Here is a 17,292-nt window from a genome sequence, read left to right on the forward strand (position 1 = left end):
TCCTTCTCATTTTTTTCATTATTTCCCTGGATATCCTTGATCTTTTTTTAATTCCAAATGATCTTTATTATGTTTTTTTCAATTTCAGTTAAAACAAACAGGATTTTGGTAGTTAAATTAATTCAGGCAGGATTGTAATTTTTATTATGTTATGTTTATTATGTTTGTCCTACCCATGAGCCTACACTCTACACCATGTATGGGGTGCTCAGGCAGGGGTAGTATCTCTGGTATGGAGGGCTTGTAGTGCCCTCCTAGGGCAGCTCTCCAGCCTCTGACCCTCTCCTGACACCCAGCTCTCACTTGTGGACCCTAGTAGCTGCTAGCATGCGGCAGGGCCCACACCCCGGGCAATGACTTCGGCAGGCCGGCTAAACCTTGTGAGGGTAGCCATCAGGTTGTAGACCCCTGGTGAACCAAGGCTTTGCTCACCCAGCATGTGAAGACTGCTTTGACTGAACAGACGGAAGAAACCAATAAAAAGGTTCATCAGCTGAGATAGCGATGCAGCAAAGCACTGTGGAGTGCTTAGGGCATGTTGGAGCACAAAGGACAACACGGCCATCCAATGCAGCTGAGGAAGTCTCCAGGTGTAATGATTTTTCGTGCTATTGGACCAAGGCTTCCAACGCCGAGAGAGTGGGACTGTCTCTCTGCATCAACTTTTCCACTTAAACCTCCTTCACGCCCAAGTGTCTTTGTGCACACTCATCTATCATAGATGAAAACACACAAAGACAATCGTCATCCTCCATTACCGAGAGAATACTACTACTACTACCCATGAGCAGTTGATGTTTTTCCAATTGTTTAGATCTAGTTTTAATTGTGTGGAAAGTGTTTTGTAGTTGTGTTCATATAGTTCCTGTGTTTATCTCAGCAAATAGATTCTTAAGTATTTTAAATGGAATTTCTCTTTCTAATTCTTGCTGCTGAGATGTGTTGGAAATATATAGAAATGCTGTTGATGTATGTGGGTTCATTTTGTATCCTGCAACTTTGATAAAGTTGTTGATTATTTCGACTAGCTTTTTAGTTGATTCTCTAGGATTCGTTAAGAAGACCATCATATTACCTGCAAAGAGTGAGAACGTGGTCTCCTCCTTGCCTATTTTGATGCCTTCAATTTCTTTTTCTTCTCTAATTGCTACTGCTAGTGTTTCTAGTGCAATGTGAAATAGTAGAGGTGATAATGGGCATCCTTGTTTCACTCCTGATCTTATTGGGAAGGCTTCTAGTTTATCCCCATTGATGATGTTTGCTTATGGTTTTAGATATATACAGTTTATTATTTTTAGGACAGGCTCTTCTATTCCCATACTTTCTAGTGTTTTCAATAGGAATGAGTTTTGTATTTTGTCAAAGGCTTTTTCTGCATCTAGTGATATAATCATGCAATTATTCTTAGTTTGCTTGTTAATATGGTAAATTATGTGTATGGTTTTCCTAATATTGAACCATCCTTGCATTCCTGGTATTAATCCTACATGGTCATAATGAATATCCCTCATGGCCACTTGCTGGAGTCATTTTTGCTAGTATCCTATTTAAGATTTTCACATCTATATTCATTATGGAGATTGTTTTCTTTCTCTGTTTTTGATCTGCTTGGCTTAGGAAACAGTATCATATTTGTATCATGAAAGGAATTTGGGAGATCTCTGACTTTGATTATTTTGTCAAATACATTTTATAATTAGTTCTTCTTTGAATATTTGATAGAATTCATTTGTGAATCCATCTGGCCCTGAGTATATTTTCTTAGGAAGTTCTTTGATGACTTGTTCGATTTCTATTTCTGATATGGGGTTATTTAAGGATTTTATTTCTTCCTCTTAATCTAGGCAATTTATAGTTTTGTAAATATTCATCCATATCACCTAGATTTCCATATTTATAGTCACATAATTGGGGCATAATAGTTTTTAATAATTGCCTTAATTTCCTCCTCATTAGCAGTGAAGTATCCCTTTTCATCTTGGATACTGTCAATTTGGTTTTCTTCTCTCCTTTTCTAAATTAGATTGACCAGTACTTTGTCCACTTTATTTGTTTTTTTTTTAAGTACCAGCTTCTAGTCATATTTATTAAATCAATAGTTCATTGACTTTCAATTTTATTAATTTGTCCTTTGATTTTTAGGATCACTAATTTAGTTTTCATCTGAGAATTTTTAATTTATTCTCTTTATTGGTTTTTTAATTAGCATGCCCAAATCATTGACCTTTGTGCTCCCTAATTTTAATATATGTACTCAAGGATATAAATTCCCCCCTGAATGCTGCTTTGGTTGCATCCCATAGGTTTTGAAAGGATGTCTCATCATTGTCATTTCCTTCAATGAAATTAATAGTTGTTTCAATGATTTGTTCTTTAACTGATTTTGGAGAATCATATTGTCCAATTTCCAATGAGCTTTTGAGTTGCCTTTACATGTACCCTAACTAATTATTATTTTCATTGCATTATGATCTGAGAAGGTTGCATTTATTATTTCTGCTCTTTTGCACTTTTCCCAATGTTTTTATGCCTTAGTACATGGTCAATCTTTGTGAATGTACCATATGCTGCTGAAAAGAAGGTGTATTCCTTTTCATCCCTATTTTTCTATACATATCTACTAACTCTAATTTTTCTAAGATTTCATTCACTTCTCTTACCTCTGCCTCATTTATTTTTTGGTTTGATTTATCTAGTTCTGATAGAGGAAGGTTCTGGACTCTCACTAGTAAAGTTTTTCTATCTATTGCATCCTTGAACTCCACTAGTTTCTCCATTAGAAATATGGATGCTATGCTATTTGGTGCATACATGTTGAGTACTGATATTTCCTCATTGTCCATACTCCCTTTTATCAGGATGTAATTACCTTCTGTATCTCTTTTCACTTATCTATTTTTACTTTACCATTGTCAGATATCAAGATTGTGACTCCTGTTTTCTTTTTCTCAGATGATGCCCAATATATTTGGTTCCATCCTCTTCCTTTTAACCTATGCGTGTTTACCTTTCCCATGTGTGTTTCTTGTAGACAGAATATGGTAGGGTTTTGGTTTCTAATCCACTCTGCTATTTTCTTGTGCTTTATAAGTGAGTTCATTTCATTCGCATTCAGAGTTATGAGTACCAGCTGTGTATTTTGTAGCATTTTGATTTCCAATCCTACTCCTACTCTTCCTTCTTTCACTAATTCCTTCTACACCAGTGTTTTGTTTTTAATCAGTCCCCCTAATTCACACCCTTATTTTACTTCCCTTTCTATCCCTCCCTTCTTATCCTCTTCTTATTTTCTTTATAGTCTTTTTCGACTACACTGACCCTCTACCTCCCTTGTATTGCTTCTCTCCCCATCAGTCCATTTGTTAACCTTCTACTTCCCTATAGGGTGCAAATTACTTCTCTGCCCCAGTGTATTTGATTGTTCTTCCCTCTCAAAGTCAATTTCAATGAACATAAGAATTGCATATTTCCTGTCTCCAACCTCTTTACCATTCCAGTGTATTGATGGTCTCCCCCCATCTTGCCATGCACTTGTGACATATAAATTCATCCCATTTTGTTTCTTTTCCCATTTCTCTTAGTATTAACCACTTAAAAAACTCTAGTTTTATATATATGTATATATATACATATATATTTACATATACACACACACACATATATGTAAATATATATATACATATATACATATACATATATATACATATATATATATATATATATACACACCAAGAAAATCATCTCCAAACCATTGTGGACAGGTTCTCCACCACAACAAAACTGTTTGGCCTGACTATCAGCCTCAGCAAAACAGAGGTGCTGTTCCAACCTGCACCAGGGAGGCCAACGAACCAGCCGTGCATTACAATCGATGGCACACAGCTTTCTAACGTCAACACTTTCAAGTACCTGGGCAGCACCATTGCCAACGACGGGTCCCTAGACCACGAGATCAATGCCAGGATCCAAAAGGCCAGCCAGGCACTCGAGAGGCTGCACTGCAAAGTCCTCCAACACAGCGGTGTAAGCACTGCGACGAAGCTCAAAGTGTACAACGCAGTGGTCCTCAGCTCACTCCTGAACGGTTTTGAGACATGGACACTGTACCGGAAGCACATGAAGCAGTTGGAGCAATTCCACCAACGCCCCCTCCAGTCAATCATGAGAATCCTATGGCAGGACCAAATCACCAATCAGGAGGTCCTCGATAGAGCCAATTCAACCAGCATCGAAGTCCTGGTCCTCAAAGCCCAGCTACAATGGTCTGGACACATCATCCACATGGACCTACAGCGAATACCAAGACAGGTATTCTATGGTGAACTGTCAGCTGGACTCAGGAAACAAGGCCGGCCAAAAAAATATTCAAGGATCAGCTAAAGTCCAACTTGAAGTGGGCTGGCATGACACCAAAGCAACTAGAACTTGCTGCCTCTGACAGAAACAGCTGGCGAATCCACATTCACCATACCGCTTCCACCTTTGAAGAGGAAAGACGTTGACGTCTTGCCGCTGCGCGTGAACGCTGACACCAGGCCACAACCGCACCTCCCGTAACAACTGGCATCCCAGGCCCCATGTGCCACAAACTCTGTGCCTCAGCCTTTGGACTCCAAAGCCACATGAGGGTACACCGTAGATGAAACTGCACAAAGACAATAGTCAATCTTGGTCACCGAGAGACTACCCCTATACTACATATATATTTATGCATACATATGTCTATATACATATTTATGTCTTGACACTTCATCATATACAGTTTGTCAATGTTCCCCCTAAGTATAATTCTTCTAGCTACCCAGGTGATAATAATAATTTTAAGAGTTACTAATATCCTCTCTTCTTGTAGGGTTACGTATCATTTTAACTTATTGGGTCCTTTAAAAAAATGGGTTTTTTGTTTTGTTTTTTTCGCCCTTTCTTAATTACGTTTTGATGATTCTCTTGACTTCTGTATTTGGGCAGCAATTTTTCTATTCAGGTCTAGTCTTGTCTTTAGGAATGCTTGGAATTCTTTTATTTTACTAAGTGACTATACTTTCCCCTGCAAGAATATAGTCAGTTTTGCTGGGAGTTGATTCTTGGTAGTAGACCTAGTTCCCTTCCTTTCCAGAATACCATATTCCATATCTTTTGGTCCTTCAATGTAGATGCAGCTAGATCCTGAGTTATCCTCACTGTAGTTCCATGGTATTTGAGTGACTTCTTCTTTGCAGCTTGTAATATTTTTACTTGGTCTGGTAGTTCTTGAATTTGACTATAACAATCCTGCATGTTGTCAGTTGGGGATTAAGGACAGGAGGTGATGTGTGGAGTCTTTCAATCTCCACTTTCCCCTCTTGTTCTAGAATGTTGGGGGTAGTTTTCTTGGATGATTTCCTGTAGGATGATGTCCAGCCTTTTTATTTTGTCATAGTCTTCCAGTAGACCAAAGATTCTTAACTTGTCTCTCCTGGAACTTTTTCTAAGTCTTCAGTTTTGTGAATGTAATATTTCATATTTTCCTCAATTTTTTCATTCTTTTGATTTTGTTTTATACTTTCCTGATGCTTTGTGAAGTCTCTTGCTTCTAATTATTGTATTCTGGTTTTTAAGACTGAATTTCATCCCTGCCTCTTTGGTCATCCTTTTTCTTTTCTGATTTTTTTTGAAGGTCATCTTTAATCTTCTTTACCTCATCTTTCATCTCTTTTGCCTCATTTTCAAACTGATTAATTTTGGCTTTCAAGACATTCTTTTCTCATTTTAGTTCAAGTGCCTCTGTTTCCAGGTGACTTATCTTGACTATTAAGTTCTTTTCCCAGTTGTCTTCAGCCTCTCTTAATTGTGTTTTGAATTGTATTTTGAGTTCTTCCAAAGCCTGAGTCCAATTTGATGGAGTTTCTGTATTTTTGTTTGGTGTTCCTTGATCTTCCCATTACATGTGTTCTTTGTTCATTGCCTGGATAGCAGATGTCAATTTTAATTTCTTTTTTCTATTGTTACATCATATTTGCCCCTTCTTTTCCCCCTGTAGTTGCCTGCACTCTTGCTCTTCTCATCATGTGCTGGATCTGTGGGTTAGGGCTTTTCTGTCAACCTTCACCATTGAAGCTTAGTCAGCAGAGCTCTCAGAGTAGTCTGTGGAAGATGGGTGTTGGGGCTTGAGACTCCCTGCCCTCTGAAAGCTTGATAAGATTAATCCCAGAGGAGTTGATCTTTCATATCTGGAGTTGCCCCTAGGCCAAAACCTCAGGAATGGGGCGGGCAATATGGAATGTCTCTGCTGTGACTAGGCTGGTTGCTCTGTGCTTCTCCCCACCACTTTGTTCAAAGCCCTGAGCCTGGCACAGCTTTGTCCACAAAGTATTCCCTCTATATTAGTGCCATTGGCATCCCAGAGATTCCAGTCACTGCTGGGGGCTAAGTACTATAGGAGTCCTGGGACCTTCCTTCTTCCTTCTCCTTAGTGTTCTCAAATTCAGGCATTTTAGGGGTATAGCTTTTAAGTTTAGTCCATCAGGAGGGTTCCTCAGCTCTGTCCTGTTGTTAGGTTTGATTTTCAGATCCCTAGGAGCATTTAGTTTTTAATCGGTGAGGAAGGGTTGTCGGTGGTCTGAACTTTTGCTTCTCTATGTTGTCATCTTGACTCTGTGCCCTCTATATTTTTCTTCACTGATTTTTTGGGAATTGTTTTACCACTTAATCATTTGTATTTCCTTTTACTTCTATGCCTTGAACTTTATCATCATGAATATCATATTGTCCTTCATTCCTAAGAAAACCTGATCAACCACTCCACAGACTTCATATGGACTTTTTTAAAGAGACTTTTTAAAAGTTATCAGATTTCTATTAAAATCAGGGTGCTAACACACATTTTTAAAATACTCTCTGTTATAAGGAAGAGATAAGTTTAGTAGGAAAATGAAGGTTTCAGGGGACACTATGTACCAGGAATTGTTAAAAGTTCTGGGAAATGCAAATAAATACAGAAAAGAGTTTGTTTTTGATGAACTAGGAATCTAATGGGGAAGAAGTAGTAGGGGTGTCATTGTCTAAGACACTAAGTTCCCTGTGAATCTAGATTTTACAAAAGAAATTATAATGCCAGGTATCAAAGATATTTGAAAAAAACATTATGATTTAGTGGAGGAAAGATAAAATTACTTTTGAGGTAAGTTCATTAACTAGAATTCATGTTTGTTTCCTGGCCTTTCTGTTTTTCTGTTGTCTATGATTTGCTAGGGAAAAAGAGAAATTGAGTGCAGAATGCTAAGAAGAGCTCAATATGAAGAATTTTAAGGGAGAATGATAACTTTGTCAAGTTCCAAATGCATAGCTCATTTTATGTTGATAATCAAGTATTGGGACATTAATGAATCCTTCTTTTCCCATGGAGTAACAAATTACTGTCCTTGCCTTCAGCTCCACTACTATCTGAAGTGTGTCAATCCTGTCCATGGTGCCAATGATGAAGTATGTGGGGATGAATCCAGGATCATGGCAGAGACATATGACGTCCTAAATCTTCAATTTTTTCCTGGTTCTTTTGAGACACTTGTGAAAGTTGGAGAAGTCAGTCCTTTTAATAAGGGATTAATTATTAATGAAGAAGACATTGCTTGGCCAGAAGATTTCCCTCAGGTAAGGAACAGGTGAATAATATGAGCTCCTAAAATGAGACTAATTGGACCTGTTATCTCTCAGTATCTACTATGAAGATAATTCTTCTTAAATTAGGATCCCCTTTAAGCTTTCTTGGACCAGGATGACTTTCAAGGTCTTTTGGGATACTGTCTCACATATTTCAAATCACATCGATAATTGTTCAAAATGGGGAGAAAAGTTTGCATTTCTTTTTCCCTACTTGAAATTTTTGGGAGAAGTCTTATATTATTGTGTCCATCCAGTGTACATTTTCCTTGCTGAAAAGGAATGCGACAAGGCCCATGGTCTTTGTCCCCAGTGATTCCAGAGAAGTATTTTCCCTCAAATTACCACAAAATATGTCAAGAAACTGAAGCTCATATTTAGCAGTTTGACTTTATTGTAATGTATGGTGTGAGATTTTTGTCTATACTTATCTGCTATACTGTTTTCTAGTTTTCAAGCAATTATTGTCAAGTAGTGAATTTTTTCACCCAAAGTTTGCATCTTTTTGTTTATTGAACACTAAATGGTATGGACATTAACAGTATTATATTGATTACCTAATCTATTCTATTATCCATTACTTTAAATTTTAGGCAGGACAAGATTGTTTTGAAGATTAGTGCTTTATAGTATTGTTTGAGATCTGGCATAGGTAGACCTCCTTCCTTTATTTATTTTTTTCACCAATTCCCTTGATATTTTTGCCTTTCGTTCTTCCAGATGAATTTTACTTTTTTTCTAGTTCTACAAACTTTTGGGGGTAGTTTTATTTGTATAGCACTGGATAGGTATATTATTTTAGGTAGGATTATTATATTTATTATATTGGTTTGACCGTTCATGAACAATTAGTATATTTTTTAATCCTTACCTTATGTCTTAGAATCAATACAGTGTATTGGTTTCAAGGCATAAGAGTGCTAATGGCCATGTAAGATTTAAAATAGTGAAACCCATAAACTGTAGTGAGTTAAAATGGTGGAAGACATAAATTGTGATAGATATAAGAGAGGGTGAGTAATTTTATCACAGAAAATATGTTTCACTACAGTGTCTTGGTTTTTAAATCAAATATAAGGTGGTCGCCAGGGAAATATTCCCAATTATTCAAATACCCAAGTCAACTGGGTTTTATAGAGATTTTAATTAATACAAATGTGGAATTAAAGAAAAGAGAGAAAGAGAGACAAAGAAATAAGTATGAAGGGCCTTAAGCCAACATGGCCTAGACCTGAGTCTTAAGAGAGAGATCAGTCAGTCAGTCTTTTAATACTCACCACAAGGTCTGCCTAAGCAAGGATTCTAGTGACACCAGGCCAGCATCATCTCAGCTGCTTTCATCAGCTCCCTCCTTCATCTGAATGTTTCAGAACCAGTCCTTCCTCAATCTGAATGTTTCAGAATGACTTCCAGCTCTTCTCTGAGCTCTTATTTTTAAGGGCAAAATCTCCTATGTCACCTCCCCTAAATTCTTCCATCTACCAATCACTGTAGATGTTTTCCAAAAGACAGCCCATTTTGAATTCACAGCTGAGTAGATTAATCTCTTTAGTAAATCAGAAAAAAATGCTGCTGTGTTGATTAATTTCATTAAGAGAAAACCTCTGAGTAAGTTTTCACCTTTTAGGTCTAAGTAGTTTACAAGTTGCCCCACCTTTATTGGCACCTAGCATCCCATTGTATCAATTACAAAAACAGGCATGGCTCAAAGAACTCCTTTCCTTTATAAGTATGGTTTTCATGTACTTTCATTGTTTAGCAAGGAGTTTTCTGCCCTAAAGCAGTCTTAAGTAGGGGTGGAGTAGGGATACTCCCATAGTAAGGAGTTTTCACATTCAAGTAGAGTTCTCACTATCTGGTAGGGAATTATTTCAAGTAGGGAATTGGAGGATTCCTCAATATGGAGTAAAATTTTTAACATTCATAAGTCTGTGCAATTTTAAGGGTTACAGCCAGGCATTAGGGGCTAAATGATTTGTCCAGAGTTATACATGTAGGAAGTATTTGAGACCACATGTGAACCTAGCAACTCCCATTTCTAGATTTGGTTCTCAATCCACTGAGCTATCTAGCTGCCCCTTGGTAATTAGTATTTTCTGAATATTTTAAGTCTGCCTTTATTTGTATGAAGAGTATTTTATAACTTTGTTCATTTAGTTGCATAATTGTTTTGGTAGGCATGCCCCTAAATATTTTTTATTCTCTAGAGTTATTTTAATGTAATTTCCTTTTCTATATCTTGTTATTGGGATTCATAGGTAGTAAATAGAAATGCTGATGGTTTATGTGTGTTTATTTTTTATCCTGGATGTTTGCTAAAGGTGTAAATTATTTCTATTAGTTTTTTGGTTGATTCTCTAGGGGTTTCTAGGTATATCATCATGTCATCTGCAAAGAGTGATAATTTTGTTGACTCTTTTAAATCTTTCATCTTTATTTTTCTTCCTTTATTGGTATATCTAGCATTTCTAGTATAATATTAATTACTAGAGATGATAATGGGCATCCTTGCTTTAACCCCAATCTTACTGAGAAGGGTTTTATTTTATTTCCATTATAGATAATGCTTGCTGATGGTTTTAAGTTGACACCATTTATCATTTTGAGGAATGTTCTATTTATTCCAATGGTTTCTAATTATTTTATAAGGAATCCATGTTGTATTTTTTCCAATTCTTTGTACTGCATCTTTTGAAATAATCATATCGTTTTCATCTATTCCAATGTTTTTTTCCAATATCAAGACAACCTTGTTTTCCTAGCAGAAAATCTACATGATTTTGGTATATGATTCTTGTGATATAGTGTGGTAATCTGTTAGTATTTTATTTAAAATTTTTACATCAATGTACAATAGGGAGATAGAGCTGTAGTGTTCTTTCTTTGTTTCTAGCCCTACCTGGTTTAGTTATCATTACTGTATTTGAGTAATAAAAAGAATTTGTAAGGATGCCTGCTTTCCTTCCCTACCCCCCCCAACTAGTTTATGTACTTATATAGTTAGTTGTTCATTGATTGTTCTGTAGAATTCATTTGTAAATCTATTTGGCCCTCTGAACCTTTTCTTAGTTAGTTTTTTTGATTGTTCCATTTCTTTTTCTGTGATGGGGTTGTTTAAGTGTTCTATTTCTTCTTTTGTTAACTTGGATAATTTATATTTTTGTGGATATTCATCTATTTCACTTAGATTTTCAGATTTGTTTTGGGCAGTGTGAATTTTAGATTTATTCCACCCTGTTTAGTCTTTAGAATTTTAGCAACCAGGAATGTAGACGCACCCACTTAAGGATTGAGTGTGGGAGGGTAAGGTCTATGACCCATGTGAGCTAATACGTGACAAATCAGAAACAACTGATTGACCCCCTGGGCTTTCCAAAACCAAGTTTAAGCAACCATTGTTACATGTAAGACACAGGAAGAGATGTAAAGAACTGCCTTTATATTTCACATGACTTCCTGTGAGAGGGGATAGGCTGTGGAACTCACTCATGAAAGAACTTGAGTGTGAGACCTCAGACTGCTTCCCTTAGATAATAACATGATGAGTGATAAGCCTGATGCCCCTTGCCTTGGCTTTTCTGGAGGCAACAACCTCTGGAAAAGCCCTTTGTCTGAGGCCTCTGAACTCCTGCTGGGTTCAGACGAGGCCTGGGCAGCTATCCTTCCTTCTCCCACCTCCCTCTCTCTGTCTCTTTCTTAATTTCTTCTTTCTATTATAAATAAACCACCATAAAATTCCACGATTCCTTGAGTATTTCATTGAGATTTAGAATTTAAATGCCTGGTGACCAACTAAAATATATTCATTCTCAACCATAACAGCAGATAGCTAGAAAAATATCTTCCAATAATTGGTATAATTTCTTCTTCATTGATTGTGATTTTACCTTTTTCTTTTTTTATACTAATAATTTGGCTTTATTCTTTCTTTTTTGAAATCAAATTAGTTAATAATTTAAATATTTTCTTATTTTTTTCATAAAACCAATGCCTTGTTTTATTTATTAGTACAGTGTTTTTCTTATTTTCCATTTTATTAAACATTTCTTTGATTTTAATGATTTCTAATTTGGGGTTTAATTTAATTTTACATTACCATGTATGAATGTACTCAATTCAGCCTTATTGAAACCCTTAAGTTATCTTTTTCGGTTTTTATCCATTTTATTTATGTAGAATTTGTTTAGTAAACTTTCTTTTTGGTTCTGACTGTTTGGTCCAGAATGTCTGAAATTCCTTTATTTCATTAAATTCCATTTCCCCCCTGTAGTATGAATTTCAGTTTTGCTGGGTATATAATTCTTGATTATATTACTAGATCCTTTGCCTTTTTGAATATCACATTTCATGACTTCCAGGCCTTTAATATAGGATCTGCTAGGTCCTGTGAAATCCTGACTATGTTCTCTGATATTTGAATATTTTCCTTATGAATGCTTGTTATATTTTTTTTTCTTGTCTTGGGAGATCTGGACTTGGATAATAATAGGCCTGGTGTATTTTATTTTGGGGTCTTTCTCAGGAAGTGATTGGTGGATTCTCTCAATTTCCTTTATCCTCTCTTGCTCAAGGGTATCAGGAAAACATTCCTATAGGATCTCTTATAATATGATGTCCAGGCTCACTTTCTGACTGCGGCTTTTGGGTATTCCAATGATACTTGGATTATCTCTCCTTCTATTTTCCATGTCAGATATTTTTCTTGAGAGGCACTTACATTTTCCTTTATTTTTAATTTTTAAAATTTGTCTCATTATCACCTGATGCCACATGGATTCATTAATTCTTTGTCTAATGTTAATTTTAACTTAATGTCTAATATTCTTCCTTGAGTTTTTGTGTTTACTTTTTCACTTGACTGATCCTACTTTTTAAAGTGTTTTTTCCCCTCAATATTTTTTGGCTTGAATTTTTATTTTGTCCTTTCTTATTCCTCAGGGTCTTCTTTTTTCAATGTATTATTTTGTCTCCATTTTCTTTTTACTTATTTTATTTTTTAGGGAGTTGATTTCTTCAGGAGACTTTCCCCCCATTTATAGAGGTTTTCTGTCAAGTGTCATATTATTTAGTTTTTTTGCTTGCTAGGTTCTCTCAGGCATTCTTTTGGGACAAAGCATCCTTTCATACTTTCCTCTGAAGCTTCACATGTTCCCTTTTAAAAATTATTGTTTTCTTTTGAGTTCATATTTTTATATTTGCTGCCACTAAGATAGTTTTCTAAGATAAGGTTTTTTTATTTTTTTTTGCTCATTTTCCCCAGTTTCCTTATCTATATTTTGAGGGTTTTCTCAGTTCATGGGGTAGAGGGAGCACTGCTATAAATTGCAGAGTACTATACTCTAATACTTAGTGTACGCTAAACTGTCTTTGTTTCCCACACTGAGTCCAATGAGAATGTGGCTCTGTTAGCTTGCCATAGGGAGGCTTGTTGCTGTTTTTGTCCAACCAGATTCAACACCCTGTGTTACCAGTTCCCCTGTTGTCTTATGGGCTGGATGGGTCCCTACTCTGCTACTTCCTCTTCTTGCCAATTGCCTTTGGCTGGACAAACTACCCGCTCAGGGATTGACTGCTCAAGACACTCTTCTGTCATCTGGAAGTGTGTTCATTCCTGCCTTTGCCTTCAATGCCCCTGTTGAGTGGTTTAAGCTGGGCAGATTTCCCACTCTGTCACTCCATTGCTTTGGGATCTGCTGCCTCAGGCATTCTGTTGCCATGTGGGAAGAGTAAGTTTCAGCAGTTTGCCAGTCCTCTGCTCTGCTCCCTTTCTGCCTCAGGCACTCTGATGCTAAGTGAGTTTTTGTAGCTTTCTTGTCCTCTTTTACTTCACTACCCCTTTCAAATGGCCTACATTGGCTGGGTTCCATTCCTTGCCCTCTCTGCCTGATATATGCATGTTGAATGGCTTGGACTGGGTCTGCTCCCTGGATAGAGCTTTGTGGCCTCTGGCAGAGTCAAAGCATGTTGAACTGGTTTAAGTTCTTCCATTTTCCACAGATATTGGGCTGCCTTGGCTACTCTGTCTTCTTAGCCCAATGAGACATCTTCCTTTGACTTTACTTTGGTTTTCAGGCAATTAGATCGTGTGTGTGTGTGTGTGTGTGTGTGTGTGTGTGTGTGTGTGTGTGTGTGTGTGTGTGTGTTGGAGGAGTGCATTATATTTTAATTTGTCATCTTAACTCCCAGTATGCAATTCTCTTTTAGAGATTCTTAATTTAGATAAGTTGGTGCAATGGACAGTGCCTCGAGTCAAGAAGACCCCTTTCCTCAGTTCAGATTTATAGTCAGCGTTTTACTACTGCTATCACCCTGGGCAAGATCCTTAACCCCATTTGCCTCAATTTTTTCATATTTTAAAGTCAGTTGGAGTAGGAAATAGCAAACTCATGCAAAAAATCTTTACCAAGAAAATTCCAAGAAGAGCTAGGAAGAGATGGACACAAATGAGAAACTGACGCATCTTTAAATTCAATTTTTGTGGTTATGTCCTTTTCTAATGTAGATCATGCATACATACATATATACATATATATATATATAGTTATATTCAGCTTCAGTTTCATTCTTCTGTGTCATTCAAAAAATCCTACCCTTTATTATTCTCCAGAATTAACTCTAAATGCCAGCCTCAAAAACAAGGTAAACCAATCAAATCACCTGATTCTTAGATTCAATCATGCTGTATGGTTTAATTAAATAATTATATTATAACCTCTCTAAAGCTGTGACTCATTGAAACATTCAGGTTTCTTCACCAAAAAAGAAAGAATAGGGTCTATTTGGAGAAAAAGTTTCCCTCCACCAGCCTGGCCACTGAATTACTTCAGAAGTATTTGTAGAAAATGAAATGCACTTTGGAGATGTACAAGTATGATGTACTCGATGGAAAATGTGGCGGCCACATAAACGTTTAAAAAATCAGGCACTTTATTGTGCTTTGTGGAGCATCTGTGTGTGATCATGACTTGGGCAAACATTGATTTGCAGCGATGGAAGAAAAAAGAAGGAAATTTCTATTGAGATATATATCATTCTTGCTCTGAATCACTGCAAATCCTTATTCTAAATGCCTTCCTTGGGAGAGATCTGGAATCATCCTTGCCTCAGTGTATCTATCTTTCATCAGTCATTCTTACCATGATATTTTCTCTCTTCTCTTGATGGAAACTCAGACTCCAATTTCCATATGCAGTGTGAGCTGTGGCCCTGGTTTCAAGAAGATAATTCGTGAAAGGGAGCCCATATGCTGTTTCGACTGTACTCTGTGCTCTGACAGGGAAATTTCCAATCAGACAGGTGGGTGCCTCAAGACAAATGGTCCTCTCGAATTAGAGACATTGGATTTCTTTCTTTTTTATTTTGAATCTTAACCTGAGAAAAAGTTTTCCTCACTATACTAAAATTTCTGAACTAAAAAAAAACCCCTGTATTTATTCAATCACTTGTGTTCACTGCAAATGAATTGTGTGCCTTCTTTGGGAACAGCACAATATTAGACAAGTCAAGAAGACAGAATAAAAGGCAAAGTTCTTGCCCAAGAAGAAATTGCTTTTTTTTTTCTGGGTCCAGTTTTCAGTATGGGGCCAGTTTTTAGAAAATACATATAGTTTGCTTTAGATGTATAATTATAAGAAAGCTCCTGTCATCAGTCTTTGGGTTTTTGGTCAGCCTAACTGAGGTTCTTAATTAAGGATCTCTAAGTTGTGGGTTAGAGGTTGTTTAGCTTCCCTACTATGCAATGCTAGATTCAAGCAATCAAATAAGGATTTTGCACAATTTGCTTAATTGAATGAATTTTTCTCACAACACACAAACAGAATTAGATCAATAATTGATTAGAATTGAAACCAAATTAAATCCAGAATTGAGTCAAAAGAAAGAGTCAGTGACTTAAAATTGTTTTTTAGACTGTTACCTTCCATATTGAAATCAGTACTATATATGGGTTCAGTGGCAGAAGAGTGGTAAGGGCTAGTCAATGGGGGTTAAGTGACTTGCCCAGGGACACACCGATAGGAAGTGTCTGAGTCCAGACTTGAACCCGGGACTACTGCCTCTGTATCTGACTCTTAATTCACTGAGCCACCCAGCTGCCCTGAAATTGGTGACTTTAAATCAATTCTCACTACCACTTGCAGTTCTAATTCCTTAAATTTCATCTTTTGACTTATGAAGGAGGGGCAAAGATACTTCCTCAAGGAATCAATTATCTATAAGTCAAAGCTATGTGTTTTTTATACTTTCATAATCAAAATATATGTCAACCTACAGATCAAATGGATTAGAGATCTTATAAAAACTAATTTTGAAGACAGAGATTCATATCGCCAAGGCAAGCAGCAAAACTCACCAAACATAAAAACCACGAAACGCAAGGTTAAAGCAATATAATTATGATCATCAATATCTGAAAAATTAAATCTCTTTCCATACTAGTCACCCAATCCCAATATCCATTTAATCAACAGAACTAGTTCTGATTATCAGCTGATCCTTAGAAATGTCGTCTCTTGGACATTCTGGATTAGGCCTCCTTTTCAGAGCAGCTGTGAAAGGGTCTTTTTCTGTTTCTAATCCATTTGTTGAGATTCCTAGAAAATTCTGACAAAATATGGCAATGACTAGACAATATAATTCAGTACTGTTTCAAATTTGTTTCTCCATATCTGAAGTGGCAGAGAATTACTTTTTTTACATATCTGTTGCTATTTTTATCTGTATCAAAATACTGTGCCAGATATAAAAATCTTTAAAAATGCATGAGGGTATAAGTTGTAAAATAAACTCTTCTGTCTTTCAAAATGATCAGAAAGATACATTAAAATGGGAAAATAATTTAACTTTCTTTACAATTAGTTCTACAATTTTAAATGTCAGATCCTTAATCTATATTTAAGAACTGATTACTAAAAGACAAAGTCTGAATTTTTATGACAAAACAACTTGGAATTCAATCATGTGCTCATGTATGTAGTTCTTAAATCCTGTTGCTTTCTCAAATTTTGCTATTCTGTTTAATTAGAAAACTTTTTCATCCCATCCATTTTTGTCTTTTTGATTTGTCTAATTGTCCCATTGGGAGGCTATAATTCATATATAATTTGATGATTACAATTATAAAATTTTTCTTGCATTTTATTATAGGAACTCAGAGTTGGTCTAGTATCAATCTATTATTTAATAGATTTAATATTGTACTTACCAAACTTCTATTGCTGACTTGCCCTGATCATAGAAACTTGCTATGAAAAGAAGAAGGATATAGTTATAACAATGTTAAGGGCACTGACTGACTGATATATACCATAACAGGAGAAAAGTTCCATTAACTCTGATTTCTAAAATTTCAAAAATATAAGAGATTTTATTTTATATTACTTTTTAATTAATTAAGTTAATTTAGAATATTTTCCCATGGTTACATGATCCATATTCTTTCCTTCTCTTCCATCATCCTCCTTCAGATAGCCAATGAGCAATGCAAATGGGTTTTACATGTATCATTGATCAAGACCTATTTCCACATTATAAATATTTACAATAGAGTGATCATTTCCCCATCGAACTATGTGATCAAACAGTTGTTTTTCTTCTCTGTTTCTACTCCCACAGTTTTTTTCTCTGAATGTGACTAGTGTCCTTTCTCATAAGTCC

General features: G+C 36.1%; 1 protein-coding gene across 2 annotated transcripts in view; it reads left to right on the forward strand.

Moving 5' to 3' along the window:
- The window catches only part of VN2R648 (vomeronasal 2 receptor 648), a 66,635-nt gene that overhangs the window by 36,652 nt on the left and 12,691 nt on the right, over positions 1-17,292 (forward strand). For both annotated transcript variants that reach the window (XM_056801018.1, NM_001102433.1), the window contains 2 exon segments: positions 7,411-7,629; positions 14,811-14,934. In XM_056801018.1, the coding sequence (XP_056656996.1) occupies positions 7,411-7,629; positions 14,811-14,934 (343 nt within the window).

Source organism: Monodelphis domestica, chromosome 6, assembly GCF_027887165.1.
Source record: "Monodelphis domestica isolate mMonDom1 chromosome 6, mMonDom1.pri, whole genome shotgun sequence".
Lineage (NCBI taxonomy): Eukaryota > Metazoa > Chordata > Mammalia > Didelphimorphia > Didelphidae > Monodelphis > Monodelphis domestica.